The 14,938-nt window shown below is 35.1% G+C and overlaps 1 protein-coding gene across 3 annotated transcripts in view; it reads right to left on the bottom strand.

Annotated features, from left to right (window-relative positions):
* STXBP6 (syntaxin binding protein 6) overlaps positions 1-14,938 on the bottom strand; it is a 101,371-nt gene that overhangs the window by 15,855 nt on the left and 70,578 nt on the right. For all 3 annotated transcript variants that reach the window (XM_066321449.1, XM_066321450.1, XM_066321452.1), the window contains 2 exons: positions 10,126-10,256; positions 8,124-8,289 (listed from right to left, as the gene is read on the bottom strand). In XM_066321449.1, the coding sequence (XP_066177546.1) occupies positions 8,124-8,289; positions 10,126-10,256 (297 nt within the window). The remainder of the gene's footprint in view (positions 1-8,123; positions 8,290-10,125; positions 10,257-14,938) is intronic.

Here is a 14,938-nt window from a genome sequence, read left to right on the forward strand (position 1 = left end):
AACACATTTGATGTTAGTGGTCTGGCAGTGGAGCAGGAACAGAAAATGTTATACGGATCCATCAACTATGTATTATTTTAATGAAGAAAAATATGTTATGTAATAAAGTCTACAGTGAGTGAAGGTGATGTACATCCATTCTGTTTTGCATTTTATGAGTGAGTTTAAATACTGTGAAGAGAGAGACAGAAAATCAATAAATTACCTACTTAGAAAATTACTATCATGGCACAGTAGGCATTCTGAAACAATCTTTTTGTAATTCTGAAAAATCCAACACTTTGACCTAGGACATCACCAAGACTACACACTGTGTTCTATTTATTAATATTTTATATTAAACAATAATTCTAATCCATGAATATCAAAGTACCAAGCCATTGCAACTAAATTCTGTGAGTTATTTTTCAAATGGCTTAAGTAACCTGGAAGACATTTTTCTCTTTATCTGCTACCTAGACAGGTGGTCTACAGTCCCATATCTTAAATTTACCTCTCCAATGCCAGAAATGCAAAGAGCTTAGAAAACCTGGGTCAGGAGCAAGCTTTCATATACATGTTCATTTGGAGACCAAATGAAAGATCCTATACACCTAAAAACTAGCTTTTTGTTTGAAGTCAAAGAGTGGAGACTAACAATCTGTTCCAATGTGGATGCTGAATAGGTATAGTTAAGCCAGGATAGAATGACTGTTAAAATAGAGGGATAGAAAACAGAATTAAAATGGGCTATTTTAGATAGCAATGAAATTGCTTCAGCGTTTTCAGTAGACTTAAAAAAAAATTATGTACACAACTGAAATGAAGAAAAGATGAAAATATGGAGTATTTAATTGCTCAGCAATAAAATACTTAATAGTGTTTCTTAGTTGCAGATCTAGTTTTGCTGGACACAAAATTAACTATGTATTAACAAACAGAACTACTAAAATCTTTATTTCTTTATTCCTTTAACCAGGGTCCTGAATCTGGAGGTTCTACTCCAAGTGACCTGGAAAGGATTATATTTTATTACAACGTGGAACAAATGGATCACTTCCCAACATCCCAGCTTTTTTATCCCAACATTTTTTATCCTCTTTCCCTACTATTCCCAGAAAGTCTGGAGATGAAGAACGCAGTTTAACTGATGTCATTTGCTTTGTCTTCACACAGATTAAGTGTGGACCTTTTCAAACATTTAAATATGATTTTCCAATATAGTTTTTGGAAGTCCAGGACCTGGAAAGACATATTTAAAGGTAATCTGAATTGTGAGAACATGGCAGGAGGAAAACAAGGCTAATTTGTTCCACTGTAGCAGTGTATTCTGAGTTGCATTTTCAAAGGTTTACAATAATACAACAAACCACACAAAAATACAAACAAATGAAAAACAGCAAAAACCCTGCAGCCTTTATACTATACATACTACAAATTAAACCACAGCTATCAAATAAACATCTGAAAAATCAGGAAAAAAATTAATGATAGTAAATGAGACTATCCAAACAAAGTCTTCTATTTTCTTATGTCAATAAGGGAACTGTGAAAGACAAAGAAAATGCTAAAATGCTTCAGAAGAGAAATGACCTATGCTGTCAAAGTAGAAAGATTATACATACTGAACTGATCCTATCTGTGACAACAGAAGAAGTTCAGAAGACTGGAAGTCCACACTAATGAAGTCCTGTTAGTCATGATGGACTACAATGTACTAAGTTTAGAAAGATTTTTTGGGATGGCAACCATGCTGGACAAGTACGAGATAATTCATACTTCCTACTGACTTTGTTCTGATATATAGTAAATGCAATGGCCTTATGGACTTTCACAGGGACTGATAATGAAAAAGATGGTATATAGGATTTTCATACAGAAGATCAGGAAGTGATTCTTTCGACAGATCCTTTCTGACAGACGCTGGAAAGAATTAAAATTCAAAAAGGTAACAAAAGGATAACTCTGCAACAACTATACAGCAATTAATTAAGCACCATATATCTCTGTTTATTTCTAATAAGCTAGAGGCTATGTGATTTGCAAACAAGATGAGGTCAAATATTCAGAGCAGGGTCATTAAGAAAAAGCTGTCATTTAACACTTCATTTGAGTTTTCTGGTCTCAATTAACCCGAGAATTTATGCAAAATTTATTCTCAAGAGTCTAAGAAGCTCAGAAATACTGAGAAACGGATCTGGGTTCATTCAACAAAGTATGTTCCATAGAGGTATTTTGAATAGTTATTACTATTGATGCACCACTTGCATTCACTTTCCAGACTGGAAAAAAAATGGCTCTAGTAAATGACATAACAGTGAACTAATGTGGAAACGTAAGAAATATTGGGTTGTAGGAACAGAAAAGGAAGATTTTAGTTTTTGAAACAGCAGGGCATTCAGGTGGTGAATTTTTCCCTTTAACCGATGTGTCTATCAACAAAAGCTGTTTTTTTCCCTTCTTTAAAAGAAATAGAAAAGCATTCTATTTTACATTTCTAATAGTTCTGAAGTCATTATGAACATAGACAATCACCTTTTCACATCAGAGGTCAGCTAGATTAAAGGAAGTATTATATAGTATGAAGAAATAATGTCTGGTCTTGCTTGGTTACACACAAAGGTGACCAGAAGATAGCTTTCACCAATCCAGTAATGCTCAGCAGCACAAAACAGAACTGGCATCAATCTCATTTTAAGCAAAAACGGATGAATTTGAAAATGCTGTAGAATATATATTCAAACCCAAGCCTATGTTTTATCCATACACAAACGTATCTACCTAAGTATAAATATACTGAAATATACTGAGTATGTACAAATCAGACTTCAACCTTCAAAACCTATCAAAAACACTAAACTAATGAAGCTAGGTGAGGTGAAACAGTGAAAGGTATCTTCATAGAAGAAATCAGGGTAAAACTGCCAGTGAATAGCTCTGCCACTGTGACCATAAATTACATTCAAGATAAATTCCACCTCTGGGTAAGAAGCACTTCAAGAAGTCCTTGAGGTGGGCTAACAGGACTGAGAAACTGAGTGTGTCATAACTCAGGTGTGCTAAGACAAATCGATGAGTTAAGAACATCAACCTTCAGCTTACATATCATCATTTTCTATAGGAAAGCACAGAAAATACCAGCTACCTGCAGAGAGCATTTGGAACATGTTGCAACTTTTTACCAATATCATAACTAGTTTATGGGTCCAGGCAGTTATATTTCATCATTTTAACTGTATAGCTGGAGGATGTGACCTCTAGCATTTATTCCCTGTAATGCAACATGGGAGCCTGGCTAGTTTTCGTTGTTGTAGGTAGGATTTTCATAGATAACGGCTTTTTCATTTTCTTTATACCTAATTTTTTTTTTTTTTAATTTTTTTTTGGTCATGATCTGGGCTTAGTGGCAATAAATGTAAAAAAAAAAAAAAAAAAAAAAAAAAAAAAAAAAAAAAAAAAAAAAAAAAAAAAAGAAGAAAGAAAGAAAGAAAGAAAGAAAAAAAAGAAAAGGCTGTTATTTATAGTTTTCCAAGCCCACTACATTCACACAGTGAGATTCCTCTAGAGTTGAACATCACCATAGATTTTTGATTTCTCCATTGTCCTACATCAACACAATACTAAATTTTTAATTTTCAAGTTTAGTCAAATTACTGAAATTAGGAATTAATTCTCCCTTTTATAGATTTCATTTGTCTGTCACCAGGACTGCTTTTTTTCCTTCTATTTAAAAAAAACCAGAAAAGCAATTCTGTTTTACATTTCTAGCAGTTCTAGAGAATACAAAGAACAAAGATAAAGAGCTGAATGGACAGGCAACAAATGCCTTACAGAAAATCTTATCTTCTCCCATAAATGTTCTTACTTACTGCCCTTGATACCAGGACAGGTTGTTACTGTATAATGTGTGTTAGTTATAAATTAAGGAAATACCTAACTAGGATCAATTTCATATTAAAACAATGTTTATCTGCTTTCCAAACAGATAAATCTATTTAAAGTTGTTAAACTTTGAATTCTAATCTAATCTATTTAAAAAATTAATGCTAACTTAAGTAAGCAATATTTTCAATACTATTTTCAATAATTAAGATTTACACTAAAATACAGTCTAACCAACCAGACACTTTCAGAATCAGTAACTATAACAAAGCACAAAACTCCAGTCTGGCTGTGTAAACATTAAAACCTAACAACTAGATGAAAAAAAATTCTATGGCAAACAACAAAATTCTGAAGATCTTGAAGATAACACCTCACTTAGACCTTTAATCTTCAGAATGTCAAGCAAATACTTTGCTTGCTGCTTTCTACATTACCTTGTCTCAGGGTTATACGGATCAGAAAAAGGAACCAACCTTTATAATAATAAATGTATTCTCAATTTATGTATTCCTACCAGATTTTGCAAGAACATAATGCACTTTTTTTTTTCAAGAGTCTCCTTTTAGAAGTTAAATTAGAGTTCCGAGTATATGCCGAATTTCTATGAAAAAAGATCTCAACTATTCTTATCCATTCTAATCCCAATACGTGGCTTTTATGTTTAAGATCACTAAAATACTTATAGTTAAGTAAAACTGCAAAGCAGAATTAATCTTCACACAAATATGCAGGGCATAAAAGCAAGCATCTGAAATGGTCTTTGATAGCAGAAAATTAGCTTCTAATATTTTAACCTCTAAAATGACAATAACTTAGTATTTGGTATACACTGGCAAGAAATACCTAAATAAACTGCAAAACCTTTTTTTCTGTATGGAAACATGGCTGAATTTGATATGTAATTTCGAACCAGCAAAAGACCACCAAAATAACAGATATTGCAGATAATTAATCTTTGTGTTTGTTTGTTTATTCATTTTTTGGGGACCAAATTAATTTCCATCAGAACTAATTTAGAAGTGAATGTCCTCAAGAGTAGTATGTTCAAATAAACACTTTTTTCAATGTGTCTGAGGTAAGAACTGACAGGAACAACCAACTACCAGGTATTTGACAGCAGGGAGGGCAACAACCGTCGTTTTTCCCATCCTAATTCACAGAACCATAAAATGGCCTGGGTTGGAAGGGACATTAAAGATATCCTATTTCCAAATCCCCAGCATGGATAGGGATGCCACCCACTAGATCAGGATGCTCAGGGAAATTCCTAACACAGGTTTTCATTCAACTTCTTTAGTCAGTCATTAATGGTAAACACTACTAATGGTAAACACTACTAATGCTCAGCAGGTCTCAAATGTGGTAAGCCAAGATGAGTAACATTGTACGGAAAAAGTAGTCATTACCATTCTTGCACTGGCATTTTATTCTTGGAGGAAAAATAGTGAAAAATAACTCCTGCAGGGTGTCCTACAGAAAAGGTTACAAAGGTAAAGATGTCACCATTTTGGGTTTCCAAGAATATTTTGATTAATTCAGCAGAACAATTGTTAAATGCCAATGCATACAGGTAGGACAAAGCTTAAAATCAAATGCATTTCTAATATGCATCTAAAGGTGGCAGCAAATGTTTGTTCGTTATTACAGACCCAGAGTTAATCTTTGAAGAGCCTCAAATGCTGTATCTCAAGGTTCTATCCAGAAATGTGAGTCAAACGTAACCTCAATGTCAGTTTAATGTTATGTCAAGAATCAAACTGTTCCAACGAACACAATCTTTAAGTGATGAAATTTCTGCATGCCAGCCATCTCCAACTTTGCTTTTTATATTTACTGATGTAAAAGCAATACAACCTGACTAACATGGCCACCAAATAACAACATAACACAAAGATACTACAAAAAAAACCACATTCCAGTATCAGAACCTGTATGTTATAAAGGTACATAAGGGAAAAATATTTCCTACCTCAGTCAAAAAAAGCCCTCTAACCCCAAAGCCTGCCTTTCTTCTCCAGCATAACATCCAGAATGCATGTAAGCCATGGAGAGGGCTCACCTAAATTCTAAACAAAAGACAAACTTGAAATATTTAGTATAAAACACTAGTAGGAGCAATCTTGTTACAGTCTTCCTAAACTTGAATTTGTTCTTTCTTCTCAGAATGAGCACCCACACCTTCAGTTAGTTCTAATTATTGTTGCAAAGTACTGATGTCATTAACCAAGTTACAAAAAAGAGTCTAGCCTATTCAACTCTGCAGACTATACTTACATGACACGCAAATGAAAATAAGGAAAAAAAAAGATTCTGCAGAAGGAGAGTTAGTGGCAGGGTTCTGGTCTATAGGGGGAGGTGTGCCTGTGTGTGTGAGAGAGTGAAAGGAGGTAAAAGGAAGAAGGCCACAAAGAGGGTCTGGAGTTCCACAGGAACACCCTTATTTACTTAAAGTTAAGCTTCTAAACACTTCCTGCAGAAACAGGAGCAGCACGAATTTCACTTTCTTCACTCTCATTCTTTAGGAAGGAATATGGTTCAATAAGGTAAGTAGGCTTGTAAACAAGCTCTTCAAGTTCTTTCATCTTCAGTTCCACTTGGGAAAAAGTGTTCTTTGGTGGCAACTATTTTTTATTTTTGAAAATATGCATTACCTGTAAGACATACATTACACATATGATGGGCATATCTACAGAATGACTTAAAAGAATATGTGGGTGCATACATAAATATATTCTAATAATTTATATTTTAAAGTTTTACAGAGTATTAGAAGTTAAACTGGCTAACCATCCAAAAGAAAGAAGTATCACTTTTCACATCCCAGAAAGTTGACAAGAATATTACTTAAAATACTATGCAATCTTGGCTGAGGGGATGAAGTGACAAGGCTCATCTTGAAATCTGACTGCACTAAGATTTAAGTATGATTTGAATATACTGCTTTGACTAGTTAGCAAAATACACCAACATAACAGTAACAACAAAAAAAACCCAAGTTGTGAATTCTCAACTGGATATAATAAATTTCACACTATATTCTCAGGTGTATGTTCTTTAGTTTGCTTACATACCTTACTTTCTCCAGTCAGGATGAATTTGAGCTTGACAACACACTGCAACATATTTTCCAGAAAATGCCTCATGTTTTGGACTAAATGGGTTCTGATACAAACAGCTGGCTCAGTGAAGCTGATACACAGCAAGTAACTGAAATTTAGGGTCAACTATTACTTGCTTTACAGTTCTTACAGTCCTTAGTTTCAGTCAAATTTAAACCTACCGACAGGGACTATATCACCCAGTATGAGGAAAAAGTTGATAGTGTGAAGAACAGCAGAAACACCATAGCCATGAGGAGATTTATTAGTTGCTATACAATGTCTATATGCAGCACTCTGTGTGAACACACACACACACAGACTGGACTTGTGCCCAGTCAGAATGACATGCAAGGAATATGGAAATGGTCACCATCTGCTATCAGAGGATTACTGAATACTCCCACTTTATCTAGGAACTTGTCAATGGGAGAATCTGGGTGTGCTTCATGGGACATGGTACGATCTAATGTGTGTTGAAAAAGGAGAAGTTAAGCGTATGTTTATGAACCTCAGTGGCAATTTTTTTTCCACTGCGATGACACTTGTTTAGGATAAAGTTAATAACTGGGTCAGTTGAATCAGGATCTCAATTTTGGACAGGTCAAGTTTAGGAGAATAATACAAGTTCAAAGGCAAAATGTGTTGTAGTTTATTAATAACAACTTATTTCCAGGAAGGATAGAAGTGAGAAACATTAGCAAACAGATAGCCAACAGGAAACGTCACATATGAAATAGAAAAATTGTAGAGTATATCTTCACCAATTAATGTAGCCCCCTCCTCACTACCACACCAAAAAGAAAACAAAGGAAATCCTATTAACATGGAAAAGGAAAGAATGAGAGAAGACACAAGAAATTTTGCACATTTTTTTCTTAGTTTAAGAAGACACTAAAAGAAAACTATAGATTGACAAAGTTATCTGTATCTGTTATTAGCTTCAGTAGCTAAAATGAAAAGAATTAAAATGTAACAGAAGACTGTGAAGTGGTGCTTGATGGAGAAATGTTGAAGCTTAAAAATGCTTACTGCTAAGTTAGCATGTTCAGATCCAAGGTTTCAACATGTCATTAGGCTGTAGCTTATCTGAACACAGAATAATTCACATGCAAATCATTTCACATCCAATTGCAAAGTATTAAGCTTTGATTCACTCACCTCCTGTAATTTTAGATTGGCAATTGATAAATTCTGGCTTCTTGTCTGTAAGGTATCGCTGACAAGTGTGATGTAGAACCTGAAAGAATGTGCATTTTTCTGAAGCTGTGTTTGCTACCCATTGGTCAAATGCATTTTCAAATATTAAATCAAATTCTGGGGAATCCTAGAAGAAAAAAAATGCAAAACAAAAACCTGTTATTATCCCAGTTTTAAAAATGATTTGGAAAAAGATATTTTTTAAAATGTACTGTGCAGAAAGTACATTCTTCAAGTACATTTCTGCAAAAAGCAGAAAGCTCATGCAACCAATAACCATCCTGGTATTACTGCATATTTCTGAATGAAAAAGACCAAACAGGCAGGATTTTTTTTTCTTACTGTTATTTTTAATGAGGAATAATCAGCTATGATAAAAATATCTGAAAACAAAAATAATTAAGACCAAAACACTGAAAGTCAAATTCTCATAAGAAACCCTTGGTATCTTCAGATATGTAGCTATTTGTGTCATCTGTATTATGCAACTATTTATGCCTCTCAACACAAAATCTATGGTCACACTATGTTATAGAAGATGTAGCTCTGTTCTCCATGCTCAACCAAACAAATAAACTAAGTCCTAAGCAAATAACATGTCCTAGATATTGTATTTAATGCATTTTCATGAAATGCGGCAAAGGACTCAGGATAACATGAGCTAAAGGCCACTCCCAGAACAAATCACAGTGCAGCTCTATACCAGATTTGGCTGCCAAAATAAAAGGATTTTGTGCAAGAAGTAATACTATACATTTAATATTTGTGAAACACTGATTTGCAGTCTAATCTAATAAATGTTCTTTTCCAACTGGTAACACTGGGAATTTACAGGGAGATGAGTCTGAAAGAAACATCTCTAAGCTTAAGAGCTTGGTAGGACTTTCAATCTGTTATGTACATAGCTGCATAGCAGATGTGGAAAACAGGCCTAAAACTCATATCCCTTACCTATTTGTCATTTTGCTTGTTTTCATAGTTCCTTTACCCATAGAAAATATAATTCCATTCCTTGCATTTCACAGGGCAGTGGCCAAGGGCTTCTTTTTTGTACCAAGTCTTTTGTTAGTAATTAGACTTGGTACTAGGCACTTAGGTACTAACTGAGACTTGGGTAGTGACAGAATTTGGTGCACCACAGTTAAGACACTTAGGTGGCTGATCAGAGCACAACTTTGAAGAAACCAAGGGAGTTAGTCAGAAAAATATTTTGCTACAAAAAGAACTCTAAATCACTTTGTGAGCACATAGTATGAGCCACATTTTTAACTTCTAATCATGTTGTTTTAGTACTGGAGAATTTTATTCATAAGCCTAACACATATTAGTACCACTTTATCTTGAGATAGCTTAAGGTGGGCTGTGTAGTCCACATTAAAGGAATACTTCCCTTTCACAGCAATTTAATACAGGGTTGATTTGTTTTATTTTAGTTTTGGTAGTTTTTTGTTTAAATCAGTGTTCACTTGGCATTTGCGGCTAAAGGACACTACCACATTTGCTAGCATAAGGTAAAGGACTGCTGAAATATCCAAGGAGAAGACTGTCCTAGAAAAAAAAATGCAGGATTCACAAGATTTCACCAACTTGAATTTCAGCAATCTCTTCTGTACTTACTTCTACCTACTGCTCTATCTCACAGCACAGTTGCATGCCAAAGTAGAGCCCAAGAGGCTTAAAGCTGAAGCAAACAAGGTTCTTACTTTGCTCTTCACAAAGAAAAGACAAAGTAGTAAGAAAAGTGTGGAAAGACAAGAAGAAAAAATTCATATGACTGAGTTTTAGCCTCCTCCCATGTTTCCCATTAAAATTTACTTCACATATTCCACTTATTTATTTTTTGAGAATTTGCACTTAAACCTGTATCTTATATTTCCATATGCTTCTGAATACAAACAATGCCTGGTTCAAAAATCAGTTACATAACAGCTCAAAAGTGTTCTAGAAAAGTGTTCCAACTCACCCGATTAGGGTCTATGCCATTGACCTGGCGAAGCTGCTCGAGCATCCACTGCGTCCTCCTGACAAATGATGTGGAGCCTTCAAATTGCTTCACCTTCGTAATAGATGCTTGAGCGGGTTTCTTGTTTGTCACTGGACACACAGAAAAAAATGTAACTGAAATGGGCTTTGTGATTCAGGAATGTGCTGTTTACTTCACTTATCAGTAGCTGTTTTGCTGGTGCATATTCTACAGTGCTCCACAAAGAAAATACATGTCACCAACTCTGATGGTAGAAGGCATTCCCTTTCCAGGAAAATGTACTGAAAAGTGTATTCCTTATTGTCAGAATGGTGGTATGATGCCAAACAAGCTGTCTACTACTCAAAAATGGATATATTTTAGCCATTATCAACCTAAGTTACCAACATCCTGTGAAAAACCCCAAAACTACAAAAAAGGTCTTTTCACTTTATTCTTACAATCACAGAATGGCCTGGTATGGAAGGGATCTTAGAGATCATCCAGTTCCTATCTCCCTGCCATGGTCAGGGACACCTGTCACTCCACCAGGTTGCTCAGAGCTCCATCCAATCCATCCTAAACACCTCCAGTGACAGGGCACTGACCACCTCTCTGGGCAAGCTGCTCCAGTGCCTCATCATCCTCATAGTAAAGACATTTTTCTCCTAATATCTAACCTAAATCTGCTCTCTTTCAGTGTGATCTGATTTACCTTTGTCCTATCACTACATGCTCTTGCAAAAAGTCCTTCTCCAGATTTCTTGTAGGCTCTCAGGCACTGGAAGGCTGCAATTCCAAAGCATTCTCTTCTTCAGACTGAACAAACTCAAATCTGTCAGACTTTCCTCATAGGACAGGTACGCCATCAATTACCTTCCTGTTTTCTTTTCCCCATACTAATTTGCTTAAGTTTCTCATCTTCAGCACTGAGCATTAATGCTTTCTTTCTCATCTTCTCAGTTTAGGAAATAGAGAAGGAAGAAAATCCAACCACATGACCATGTAAGTATATGCACCTTATTTAAAAAACCTGCTACTTTAGGCTGAATTTCATATTGTTGATTGAAACAAAACATTTTTCCAGTCTTTTCACAACATGGTACATGTAGGTCATGCTTGTGTAACACTACCAAGATCCGTGACATTTGATTACTAGTCAAGAGACATAGGCATATGCACTTACTACACTATAAATCCATCAATCCATGCATTAGACAATAGTGAAAAACACAAGTATAAGAATTAAGGAACTAAAGTTTGCTTGACACCTCCCCCTCTAAATATAATCTACCACGAGCAACAACCACGAATAATAATGATATTACTTATTATAAACAAAATGTATGTTAAAAAACACAAAAAAGAAGACTACTCTGATTTTGGAAAATAACAAAAAAAGGAAATATAATGCTAAAATTATTCTATCATTAAGTCAGAACTGGGTTTTCAAAGAGTACTTAATAAGACTAACTTTTCAACAGCAGGAAAACTGACTTCCTGCATTAGATGTTTGTCTAAACAAATATTCTTTTAATCAGTATAACTCGATGGAGGTTCCATAAGCAGCTTGAGACACTTTCTGTAGTCAAGTGTATATTTTATTTACATGTTACTTATCTGTTGCTGTATGGTAAGTCACTCCCAAACACATTTCCACTTTCTGTGAAGAAATATTTTGTATAATCATTGTATTGCATAATCTACTAAAGCTGGTGTGTCATCAATTTTTTTTTCTACTTAAACTCTTTCCAAAAATAATTTTACCCATATGGTGCACCAAATAAGAGTATTACCGGAAAAGTCACTTGTCACCGCTTTTAGATGCTGGCAGTCAAAGAAAGCTTCTAAAATAATCAAGACTTAAACAGCAAGACTGCTTATTTTTGTGCACCCCATTTGCCCAAATAACCAGAAAAAGTAAGAGGTTTCCCACTCTGAAAATGCATGCTGCATGCACTTCTGCACCCAGGGACACAGTTAAACAGTAAGTAAATACTGATGTAATCCCTCATCATTCCATGAAGTGAAAAAGTTAATACTGGTCCTTAGGATGAAAATTTTAAAACGCACAGATCAGTGTCTTGACGTTAAATGTACTTTAAACTGATTTTTAAAACCAAATTAATATGAAAAGTTCTTTTCAATATCTCAGATTCAGATGCTTTCAGTTCTCTGTGTCTGTGAAAGTTCAAACACCCTTATGAGAACTAAACTTGGTAAACAGAAAATTCATTCCAAGGAAATTTTAGCAGGAAAAAAACCAAACCAAAAGAGATACAAGCATTCCACAAGGCAGAGAAGTTTTTAAGAAGCTACCTTGGAATAGAAAGCACAGCTGGACTCAGTATATTGATCAGTCTATTGACAAAAATGTAGTAAACAGATTGCCAGAAATCTCATTGACAGTTGAAGCGCTGAGACCCAAACTGGTGCATGGTGAAGTATGTGATTTAAAATCTTACATCAAATGGTACAGAACACAGAAGATCAAAGTAGTATCAGAAAGGTAGCAGCAAAATTAGACCAGAAATGCAAAGACTGCTATTAATAAGAAGTGAGATTAGTATTAAAGATTCATTGCTTGCTCCATGGCCCATGAATGCAGACAGGAAACCTATCTATACCTACAGGGTATATACAGGTTCTGTTTCTGCTTCAAATCCACCCAGTACTGAGTGGGAAACAAACTCAAAAGCTGTACAAGTTTATGTGCCTATCTCCTCTAAATTTACTCCTTGTCTGTATTCACGTCTTTTCTGTCAATTCCAGTGACCACTTTGAAACCCTTTACAGCATTCTACTAGACCAAGTTTCACACATCTTCTACAAAGCAGTACTAACTGAAGGCCATTTAACAGTGACTCAACTTCTATGGCCTGTGGATTGTTCTCTTTCTATGCAAAATGAGCAACGACCTACTGCTAAATGAGCTATGTATTAAAAAGCAAAAATTTCCAAACTTCATCACCTCCCAAAAATGCCTATTAGTGATAAACTATAAAAGCATCTTGATTAGATGACTGTTTGTTTCTGTATCATCCACCACATAACTCTGGGAGAGGTCAAGAGGGCTACTCTTCTATGGAGGAATCTACAAGGATTTTGGGTATGTCATCACCTTAGGCAGAAATTCAGCCTTAAGCTAAATGATGCAATCCTCTTGGGAAAACAGAAGTTCCTCCTCTACATCTCACACTCATGACTACTGTGCACAGCCAAACAGATCTAGTCGCATTTCAGCTTTTGTGTCTTAGTATTTTAGGAAACAGCTAGCATTTCCATAGCATTCAAAAAAACAGCTACTCATGAACCCACCAAACACAATTTAAAACCATCACTTAGTCCATGACAGCTTGACAGTAATATGGCAGTCACTGTAACTCTTGAGAAACCCTTTGGCAGCTGGAAAACCATCCTCACTAGCTGCTCATTATGTTGTTTAAAATACTAAAGCATTCCACCAGTCACTGAATGGGAGTTATCTTGCAAACATGCAAAAAGTATTTTCTTAAAAAATGAAAAAATGTGGAAGCAATTACATACACCTAGATGCATTTCCTCTCCGACAAATAATTTAGGTATTTTTGCTAAGATATATCATTATCACATGATTATCATTATTATAATCACTGCCTATCTTAATAAAAGCCGATATTTAAATTATGCTTCAATTTTAAGTGGGTTTTTTGCTTGCTTTGTCTTTTTTAAAAAACTGTAACACTATGCCTTCAAAATAAGCCATACAGTGTGGACAAAATAAATTTATTTGGAACCCTACAATAAATGGTAGGTTTATACTGTATTTCTATGTGTAGGTTCATACTGTATTTCTATAGATGGAAACAAGATTTCTTCTTTTTAAGCAACATACATTGGTGAAGTAAGAAAATGTGTGAGAAATCAACTACAGCAATTTATGTTGGAAGACATTGTGAGGCTTGGTGACTTTTTTTGTATCTTTGTCCAGCTGCTACTCAATTCTGCAATGTTGGACTTTTTGATTCAGAGGACAAAGGACAAGTAACTTGCAGAAATGCCCTCGAAGTTTGAAAAGAAATATTTTTTGAGTTTTCTTTCAAATAATGAAGTACAAAGGCTCAAAGAAAAACCATTAAGATATCTATGAGGACTGGCCCCCATTTGCTATTCTCACCTAACTCCAAAGCAAAAGGCAAGAAAAGATGATCCATCTCTATTCCTCCAACATAAGAAGCCCTTACTTCTGTCACTAAGACAACCTTACAATCGTTTTGCCTCCATTTCAAAATCTTACCCTCCCTATTTTCTTCCCAAAGCAAGGAAATGAAAATTAGGCAGGGGAAAGGACATTAAATAACACATCCCCTTAACCTTTCTGATAGTACAAATTTGTATTACTCTGTTGTGCAATACTACAGGATAGTTCAAGCTACTACTGTTCAGGTCACACAGCACCCGAAGTACGGTCCTGGCAAGCAGCTTCCAGATTTTCCTCCAGTAACTTTCTGACAATCAGAAAAATCAAGCTGAGAATTTAGATGGGACAAATAAGTGCATATATACTGTCTATTTCCAGTCTGCTTTATATGATGGTTGTGAGCTTTGCTACCTATTAATTACAGCTTTGAATTTGAGCACCAAAACTTGTAGTGTTTCATGTTTTCTCAGAACAGTTTCAACTAAAACTGATTTAATGTGGAGTCTGAATTAATTCTAGAATTTTCAGCCTTCCCATAGCGATTGTCTGACTTTTACCTCCTGCACATCTGCTACACTTCTTAGACCTCAACTATCTATAACAGAAAGGGATGGTCTGAGAAGACTGAGGTGT

Source organism: Sylvia atricapilla, chromosome 6, assembly GCF_009819655.1.
Source record: "Sylvia atricapilla isolate bSylAtr1 chromosome 6, bSylAtr1.pri, whole genome shotgun sequence".
NCBI lineage: Eukaryota > Metazoa > Chordata > Aves > Passeriformes > Sylviidae > Sylvia > Sylvia atricapilla.